The 9,888-nt window shown below is 46.1% G+C and overlaps 1 protein-coding gene across 3 annotated transcripts in view; it reads left to right on the top strand.

Annotated features, from left to right (window-relative positions):
* Window positions 1-9,888, top strand: part of KIAA1614 — a 38,165-nt gene that overhangs the window by 8,862 nt on the left and 19,415 nt on the right. The window contains exons 1-5 of one of the 3 annotated variants that reach the window (XM_081194290.1): window positions 451-846; window positions 2,247-3,239; window positions 4,334-4,417; window positions 4,645-4,708; window positions 7,463-7,597. In XM_081194290.1, the coding sequence (XP_081050416.1) occupies window positions 753-846; window positions 2,247-3,239; window positions 4,334-4,417; window positions 4,645-4,708; window positions 7,463-7,597 (1,370 nt within the window). In that variant the 5' untranslated portion in view covers window positions 451-752. Of the gene's footprint in view, window positions 1-450; window positions 847-2,246; window positions 3,240-4,333; window positions 4,418-4,644; window positions 4,709-7,462; window positions 7,598-9,888 lie in introns of those variants that run through there. The other 2 variants (XM_081194292.1, XM_081194291.1) reach the window with 2 other exon arrangements.

Raw genomic sequence — 9,888 nt, 5'->3', positions numbered from 1 at the left:
CATTGCAGGGGTGGTTTCTTGGAAGAACTCCCTCCCGGTTTCCTGTGATTAGTGTCCCTGAGCCAGTCCGGGGGCAGCTATTAAGTGTTTCAGAATGCCCCCCAGCCAATCACGTCATTTGTTTGTGCGGTGCAGAAACCATGGTTTGTAGCGATGCGTGAACATGGCCATGGGTTCTCTGCTTTGAAAATGAGGATAGCGATTGACTGTAGCTACACGCAGCTTGCATTGGCTTCTGACACATTCTCCGTTAAACTGTGTTGCCCTGTTCTAAATCCAAATTGTGCATAATAGGCAGGGGGACGGTGCAGAAGTAATAAGGAAACCGTTCTTTTCCATGCCTTTGAAAAGAGCGGCATGAACGTGCCCGTTGCCATGGGCACAGTGCTCCTTTTTCATGCTTGCCTGCTTGTCGCCGCTGCAACAACCCAGTAGAGCAGCAAGCGGGAAAATAAGCTCTTAATTCCATGGCCCCCTCCTTTGCAAACCTTTTTCCAACCCAGAGTATATTTCAGATGTTTAAAGCATGCTGTGGACATTGTTGAGATAGCTTTGTTGGAGATGGCTGTGGAAGTTGATAACTGGGAGGGGTGCAGCTGAGTATGTGACCCTGCAGCTCTGTTTTGCCCCCTCCCTCAGTGCTGTAGCATCAAAACTGCAAGTTTTGTAGTACCGTTTTATTTCCTGGCCAGATTATCCATGAATTGAGGAAATCCAAATTTAGCAGGTGGAAAGTGTGGATTGCCGCTTGGATGAGGAGGATGTTTTGTAGATGTGACAAAAAAAGAGACACAAGATGTTTCAAATCCACATTAAACTCCAGTGTTGATGAGACTTTACGAAGGGGTGAGTTGCTTTTTGGGGGGTTAATTGTGCCCCAAAGCACCACTCCTGAAGAACAAGAAAAGTAACTCAGCAAGACCCCAAATTACTCTTCCTCCTTCTTACTGTGTTATGATTTTGCTGTGAGCCATTCTCCTAATCAGAGAGTTCTGACTAGAGAAAGAGAGAGAGATCTCTCTCTAGTGGAGAGATCTGCACTATCTGTTATTTCTGTGTGATGGAACATGGAAAATTATTCTGTGAATTCCTTACATCTGGAAAGCCAACAGTTGTACTAAGCTCACTGTGACAGATACTAGTTATGATATAGTAGGGCCTTCTCTATACCATGATTTTGCCAAAATTAAGGGGGGGGAACCAAATTTTTGCTATTGGTCAGAATATCTTTTCTTCCAAAGACTATCTTTGCTTTTTAAAAAAATAAAGTTTCTGGGTAGAGTTAACACTGTGTGCGAATCACTTTGCGAAATCTCAGGAATCAAGTGTGGGTCTGAATAGGTGCAAAACAATCAGGATTGTGTGTGTTGTGATTCTGCAGGCATGCAGTAAAAACCCTGCAGTGTGGTTCTACTTGGAATTAAGGCCCATTGAATTCAATGAGACTTGCTCCAAAGTAAATGCATTTAAGATTCCAGCCATGAAATGTGGTATGGGATGCAGAATGGGCCTTTCTGAGGGTCTCTGCTTTCATTTGCAAAACAAGGAAGTTTCTTTCAGCTGCTAATAGATATATGCTTCAAAGAATGGCTGCTTAGTGCTGGCTGAATAAATGACCAGGTGGCTATGAGCTGGTGCCCTGCAAAACTCCTTGCACTTTCATATGACCGAGCAAAAACAGAATATATTAGGCAAAATAATAAAACTGAAGACTAAATTATGTTAAATTGCTGTTTGCTCTATTTACATAATGCATGTAGACTGTAAGATTCTGCTTTTCTCGGCAGAAAATCTGGATTATGATTTGGGTATGTAGTAAATATGACCCTGGGAGTGACTACAGAGTGGGCCTTTAATTATCACTGTGCTTCTTTTCTGTCCCCATGGTTGGAGAGAACAGAATAAATTGACGAAATTGACGAAACAGTGTAAAACTGACGAAATACATAAATTTGCACAATTTAGGCAGGATTTATTTTGTGCAGAATTTTTGTTATCTTGAATAATTATGGATATTTGAGTGCAGAGTATGAAACCCTCTGTCTGGGTCCCTCTTAGGTTGGCCAGATGCAAAAGAGAACAGAGGTATTGCACCTTTGATAATTCCCAATTCTAGACAACTGTTAAAGGTGCAGGGGCCCTGTCCTCTTTTAGCCAACCCTGCCCCCTGGTAAGGCCCTTCAGACAATGTTCTCTTGCCCAGCAATCGTATTGAAACGTCTGTTATTATTTCCCCCACCAAAAAGGTACCTCACCACCTGGAAGTGGGAGCATGGAAGGGAATTTCGCTACTGAAAAGAGAAGGACGCTGAACACCTTGAAGCAATGTGTCAGAAATATTCCTGGAGCGAAACAGCCCCCCGAGAACATGGATGATACAGGGGAGCATTGTCTCAACGGGCCATCTTGGGTTCCACTGGGGCTGCTGCGGGATACAAGCAAGGGCACCTCTGTTCTGGAGTCCAAAGTTAAAGCTCTGAAAGAGAAGAGGAGTGCCGCCCACAGGCAGGCGGAGGCAGCACCCCAGGAGCGGGCTTCTCCCAAAAAGGCCAAGGCCCGGAAAGGGAAGCCGCTGACGGAGCCTGCTCCTCAGGATGCTGTGGTGGAACCTCGGGCCCAGATCCGCACCTACCTGACAGATGTGCTGCTGGACAGCACTGACTACCCACGTCTCAAGCAGGAGGGATCTCAAGGGGCGGTACGTACAAGCCTGCTTGTTGACGACTTTGAACCTCTGAAGGGGTCTAAGGCGGCAGAAGAGCCTGCAAGCATGGGCTGGAGCTCACCTGAGGCATTCCAGAGGCTTCCAGGAAGCGACAGGATGGATAAAAGGGGCTCGTCAGGAAATGCGAAAAGGGCATCGCAAAATGGCCTCTGTGGGGCCAGCTCCTTAAAGGACCTTTCCTTCAACCAGAAATATTTTGAGGATGCAAACGGCAGAGAAGAGCACCTGGTTCACGGTATGGATTTCGAAAGCGGTCCTTTTCTCCACAAAGACGACTCCTGTGGGGCGGGAAGAACCGGCCGCCTTTGGCGAACCGAGAGCTGGGACAGTCTCTGCAGCGGCGGAAGCAATGCCAGCACCCTGTCCCTGGCAGAGAGAGTGGAGAGGAACCGGTCGATGCTGCAGGAAATGTTGAGCGCGACGCAGTTTAATAGCCATTCCTTGCGGGAGCTGCATACTCTGCGTCGTCACAAGAAGGATGGCCCAGGCCGTGGGAGAGATGGACCCAGTAACGGTATGTGGAAGCAGGGTGAAGAGGTTTTCAGAAACCGAACAGGATTTGCAACTTGGATGGGTAGTAGTGGGGAGAAATACTGTAAGAGCTCAGAAAGTACCGTATTTTTTGCTCCATAAGACTCACCTTTTCCCTCCTAAAAAGTAAGGTGAAATGTGTGTGCGTCTTATGGAGCGAATGCAGGCTGCGCAGCTATCCCAGAAGCCAGAACAGCAAGAGGGATTGCTGCTTTCACTGCGCAGCGATCCCTCTTGCTGTTCTGGCTTCTGAGATTCAGAATATTTTTTTCTTGTTTTCCTCCTCCAAAAACTAGGTGCGTCTTGTGGTCTAGTGCGCCTTATAGAGCGAAAAATACGGTATTGCAAAAAGGGGGGGACCCGCCAGAACTGAATTTCCACCTCCCTCTCCACTTGATCCTTGCTTTTTCCTCCCCCAAACGTCTTGGTTTGATCCTTAGGAGACGCAACCACCCCACCATGTCCCAGCTTATCCTGTTCTTCCATTCTCTACACCCTGCAAATCCATTTGATGGCCCCTAGTCCATGTTGATGCCACAGATCCCTTTGCCTTTGGTCTTAAAATTGTGGGGATGGGCTAAGATTTTTGTCACAACAGCGGCATGTGAGAGGGGGCTGAATAGGTTTAACCTTTCCCCCCTGCAATATCCCAGCAAAAATGTCCCCTTCTCTGCTACTGTTAGACCCAAGAAGGAAGCTTATTCTGGCGCCAATGGGAACCAACTTCCTGGGGCTAATAGTAAGCACATACTCTCTCAAGAACGTAAGTCCCAGGATTCCTCAGTTGCTGCTGGTATTTTCTTTGCACTGGCAAGAGGAGCCTTCAGGTTTTGGCTGCTGGCTGGCAGAAGGAGGGAGGGACAAGTCCCATAATAATCAGGGACATTAAGGTCCCAGGGCAGTAGGAGCCAAGACTATTAATAGGATTTGCAAGCCCAAGCATATATGTGTGTAAATGAGTTAGGCCTCTGGTCTTCGGAGTGCAACAGTCATTAGATTTGAGAGGCCAGGAGCAGTTTCTCAATGACATTTATCGCCCATGGAATAATTACTATATATGTATACCATGTCTTGCAGTCAGATCAGGCAGCCAGAAATATACAAAGGGACCTAAAGAATACAAAGAGCCCATTACTTTCTCCCACCCAAAAAGCAGACCAGGTATGCAGGCTTACAAGTTTGTACAGAGCCTAGAGCAGGATGCTTGGGTGGTGCAGAATTGGGACACTAAGAGCAGAATTGGGCCCAAATCTTTGGGGTGAGGAACACTGAATATAAATAGCCTTTTCTCGGTATGAGATGTGTCTTTTCACACACACCATGCTGCATTTCATGTGGCTAAAGTATACACAATAATAACATGCACTTCTCTTGTCCTGTGTCTACAGAGATTCTGGCAAATGATGTAGACTGGGATTCTGGAGTTTCGTTACAGGATTCTGAAGGCTACCGGTAAGATTTCAGTATCCTCATTCCCCTGCTAAGGCAAGGAGACACAATCCAAAAATGCTGATAGCCATTTCTAACTTGGGACTTCACACTGGAGTTGACTGCATGTTTGCAGCTGTTTGTGTTCCCATTTAATCTGCGGTTCCCCAGATTCTTTTAGGAAAAAAATGTGCTTTAAATGATTGGTTCTAATCCCTACCCCGCAGACTGCTTGAATATTGATGAGGGTCATTGCAGACCACTTAATGATTTTTCTGCCTGTTGCAGCAATTGCAATACGCCATGCTAGATGGTGTACGATTTTTAATAGCATTTTTATAGCTTCTTTCATTTCTTATATATTGTATTTTCTAGAATTCAAATTGTAATGCAATAAAATACGAAGGAAGAAATAAAAATACAATTAAAAGTCAGTGCGAACATATGGATATTCCATCTCCCATCTTCAACCACAAATCCACAGACGTGCCACAGACCGCACTATGGATGCGACGAGAGAGTGGTTTGCTTAAAGGCCATCATAGTTGGTTTGTTGCTGAAAATAACATTACCGCCCCCCGGGCAAAACATCTGGGAAATTTTGAACTGAAATTACACAAGGGGCTTCTGCACATCATTGGGGGAGTGTTTTCTTTGTAAAACAGCAGTCGGCTTCATTGTGCTGCTGCTCCTTCCGAAAAACCTCAGCAGAGCAAGATGCGAGCCTCCATGTGTGCGTCGCGAGGTGTGCAGACTGCAGTGAAAGAGTTAAGCTCAGGCCAGCTGAAGTGAGTCTGTGAGCGGATTAAAATAATCACGAAGATTAGGGTGAAGACCAATAGGGGAAGGGTTTGAGCGAGAGGCATGTTGAGTGTGCAGAGAGAAATGGGTCACATGGTGAAACAGTGAAAGCTTTAAGATGGTCTCTGGGTCTCTTTGTTCCAGCCTGCCATCCCTAGCTCATGTGGAGCGCTGACCCTCTTCCTCCTCCCCATTGCTAACCAACTCCAAGGACCTCCCAACAACCTGTCCCATTCAAAGTTGAAACCCTAAACCTCTGGTGGTTTCCTGGACAGGCCACCGGTGGCCTTTGTCCCCTGCTAATGGCCCATCCAGCTAGCTCTGCCTGAGCTGGCTTAGCTTGTTAGCGTAAGTAAATCCAGGGGTGTCACACGTTTGGCAAAATATAACCAAACCTTGATTAATTCTAGCCCTCCCCCCAACTCATAACATCATTCCGGGTTCAATCCCTGGCATCTCCAGATATGTCTGAAAGAAGCAGGACTGGGAGAGAATCAGATCCGACATGCTGCAGAGCTGCTGTCAGTCAGTAGACCAGAGCTTTCTAAACTGTGTGTCTCAACACGTTAGTGTGCCAGCTGCAGTGTAGGTGTGATGCACGAACGCTCCCTGCGCTCCTCCCAGGGCTGGAAAGGGGTCGGTTTCAGCATCTTGGGCTTGCCGATCAGAAGGTCGGCGGTTCGAATCCCCACAACAGGGTGAGCTCCCGTTGCTCTGTCCCAGCTTCTGCCAACCTAGCAGTTCAAAAGCACACCAGTTCAAGTAGATAAAAAGCAGATTGAAAGAAACCCATGGACACCACTCTGAGTTCTTGAAGGAAGGGCAGAATACTAATATCTGTTTAAGAACAAACCCATCATTTTTCCTTTTTCTGTATCTGTAATTATTCTCTGTATGGTTTTTATTGTGTTATAAATCACTTTGGGACGCCTCGTGGTAAGCTGTTCCTTAAATAAATAAAGACTGGTGCAAGTCAGTATTTATCAAGCAACACAATACCCTTTTTAGGGGGGAAATTGAAGCAAAACATCTCATCTAGGCATGTATAGTGTGCCCCCTTGCTTTTTTTGTGGGAGTGGGTGAGATTACTTCCTGAAGTGAGAAGATCCTTGGCCTCAAAACGCATTGGGTAAATGCTCCCTGGATTGTCTGTCTTGTTTGTTTTCCCTTTTCTTTAAACCAGAGTGTCTCCTTGAGTCTTGAGGTGACATCTTTTGGGAATGTGGAAGCAATTTAGTAGAGAAGACCTATTGCCCATTATATGGATGTTGGCTGCTTAGTCTTGCCTTATCTGTGGGGAAACTCACTTTTTCAGGTTTATTTGGTGCAGGTGTGCTTGAAAGACCAGAGCTGGCCCCCGGCAACACAACTAGCCCTGTGTTCAGAAGATATGAATTTGCCAGTTGCGGGCACCTGCAGGATGCCTCTGCCATCATATGTGCCAGAGATCTATCTATCTATCTATCTATCTCATCATCATCAATCTCTCTGTGTTTTTTTTAACAATGTATAGTCTTCCACTCCAGTGTTTTGGGTACTGCAGAGCCTCCCAATTCTTTTAAAAATGGGCATGCAAGACTGCTTGGGACTCTCTTTGGTGGGGATGGGGGGCATTTTTTAAGGAACTACCAAGTACATCTTTTTACTTGCTGTCATATGTAATTGAACGGCTTCTTTTAGTCTGGAATGTTCAAATTTCAGCCTTAAATGCTTTGACCTCCCTGCAGCTTTTCATCCTGGCTGCGTGTCTAGAAATCAGTTTTGAGATGGATGTTACCAAGCTGGCTATATCTTGACCTAAAAGATGTGCCACCTAGTGTGAACTCAGGCAGCTGCAGGGGACCTAAACCCAGCCTCCATGAGTGTGTTGTCTCCCCACCACACTGCTGCCACCGTCACTGTTAAACCACTCTTAATCCTTGTTATTTTTTTCCTAATCCTCCGCTGCTTCCTTGCTCCCTGCTGCTTTGCCTGCAGGGCCTTTGTTCCCAACCAGGAGCTAGAGCTGAGTCCCAGGCATGAACAGGCTAAGCAACTGCTGCAGAGAGCTCGCATGAAGGCCAGGACGAACCCGCTCCGAGCAAGCCATAACATCCTGCCTCAGGAAAGGAGGTAAGGCCAGTGATTTATCCTGCTCTGGGCCTGGGAGGCAGATCAGGGGAGAGGGCAGGAAGGAAGGATCTGTACTGCGTTTCCTGTCCGCAGCCCTCCATTCCAGCTTTTGCATTTCTTGCCTTTTCATCTTTCACACTTGTAAACCGCCTGTGCTGTTTGCATCTATAGTTCTCCACTCCCAAAATTCAATACACTGCCAACCGTGTACCTGTCCGCTGTGCTTATTGAATACATTTGTACCTAGTGCTAGGGGATTTTCTGTCAGCCACCCCCCATTGGCGGAGCTATATTGTCTATCTTACTTCATCTCATCAAGGTGTTAGCACGTACTGCCTAGTCTAAAACTATGATCAGAGTGAGGTGCTGTGCCAACTAATCAAGGAGAGCACCCCAGAAATTATAATGTGTGTTGATTCTGGACCAGGAAAACAACAACAACGTATGTGATGAAAAACATAACTTTGGATTGAGATGCAAACATTTGATGGAGTGAAATCATCAATTCTATTAATTGCAGTCACACCATTGATATGACTTTGTTGTTGTTGTTTAGTCGTGTCCAACTCTTCGTGACCCCATGGACCAGAGCACGCCAGGCACTCCCTTCTTCCACTGCCTCCTGCAGTTTGGTCAAACTCATGTTGGTAGCTTCGAGAACACTGTCCAACCATCTTGTCCTCTGTAGTCCCCTTCTCCTTTCATCAGGGTCTTTTCCAGGGAATCTTCTCTTCTCATGAGGTGGCCAGAGCGCCTCAGCTTCATGATCTGATTGATATGACTTAGGCATCCATAATTACCAAAACAGGGACTAGCTGGTTCCTGTAGAGAAATGTAGTCATGAATATAAACATAAGAACATATTATATGGCAAATTCACTTGACCAAACTTTTTAGAATAAGATTTAGGGGGAAAACAATGAGCACCGTTGTGACAGCTCAAAGGTCTTTCAGCATAGGAGGGGAAACATAACTTGACATGGGTGTTTACAAAATGTGTGGCAAGCTGCTGGATCTCATGGGAAACTGAATTCCTGGCCACTGTGCTGTGAAACCGTTGTTTAATGCTAAACAAACCAGTGTGCTGATCTTTTGTTGTGCAACAGATGAGGGTATCGCTCACTCTCACATGGCCAGCACACCAAAGATTATTGTAAGCGCTAGTGGAACACATTCTCCATCCCCTCTGCCAAGCACACTGGCAGCTTATGCAGAGTTATTGAATCTGGAGGATTATGTTGATTTTATTTCATGACAACAAGAGAGGCGTCAGCTATAAGATCTTTGCATCGAGGCACACTTGTGGTGTTTGCTGAACAATATCATACATCATCTCTAGAGTAAAACGAAAACATAACCTCCACCAGCAAACTTTCCCCTATCTCTTGCATTGTTGCTGTATATTCTACCCTTCCTCCTATGCTCTGCAGGAAAAGCACTTTTAATATAAATAGCACAGGTGCTCCAGATCCCATAGAAAATGATCACATGGATCTAAGAAGCGTACGTGACTGCCGGCTGGGTGTCTTGGCCTAACTGAAATCTGACTTGGAGATGTAGCCACTCCTAAGACCAAGGCTTGCATGTAAGGAGAGCACTTGAAGTTTTTCCTATAGCTGTAGGGAGCTAGAATAAATCAAGGAGTCAGTGGGGGGCTGACATCAGCAAGTCCTCTTTAAGAGCGCCATCTGGTTACTTGTGCACTTGCTGTGTGTTGAGCATGAGTAGTATCATTGCTGAGTTATCCAGTCCCGAGCCACCCTTGATTTTAAAAGAGTAAATCCATCTCGCCGATTTGCCGACAGATGCTTTTTTTTTTTAAGCCTTGAGACTCTGAATCAATTGGCTTTGCACAAGCCTGTTGGTCAATCTTAACCGGTTCCTTGGATCTTCCCCTCATTCAGTACACATCCATAACCTCTGAGCGGCCCTTCCTGCTAGAATGAGAATTCAGCTGCAGAGAGTATTGGCACAGCATTGGGATCCTGGTGAAGGAGATGCCAGGTTCCATGTCCGTGTGATGCTCGCAAGGCAGTCAGGATACCTTTATTTTGCTGAATGGATCTTGGAAGAAAGGAGATAAGTTTAGGCCATTGTTTCTCAAACTTGGGTCCCCAGCTGTTGTTGGACTACAACTCCCATAATTCCTGACCACTGGTCCTGCTAACTAGGGATGATGGGAGTTGTAGTCCAACAGTTTGAGAAACACTGCATGCAAGTAGAGAAGTTACAAGTACCACCTTGGTAAGCGTCCTGGGTGCTTAGTAAGCCAAGGGCATTTGGAGGCAGCT

This window comes from Podarcis bocagei (genome assembly GCF_964188305.1).
Source record: "Podarcis bocagei genome assembly, chromosome: 5".
Classification (NCBI taxonomy): domain Eukaryota; kingdom Metazoa; phylum Chordata; class Lepidosauria; order Squamata; family Lacertidae; genus Podarcis; species Podarcis bocagei.
Note: the sequence above shows the minus strand (reverse complement) of the source record. Positions and strands in the feature narration are given on the sequence as shown.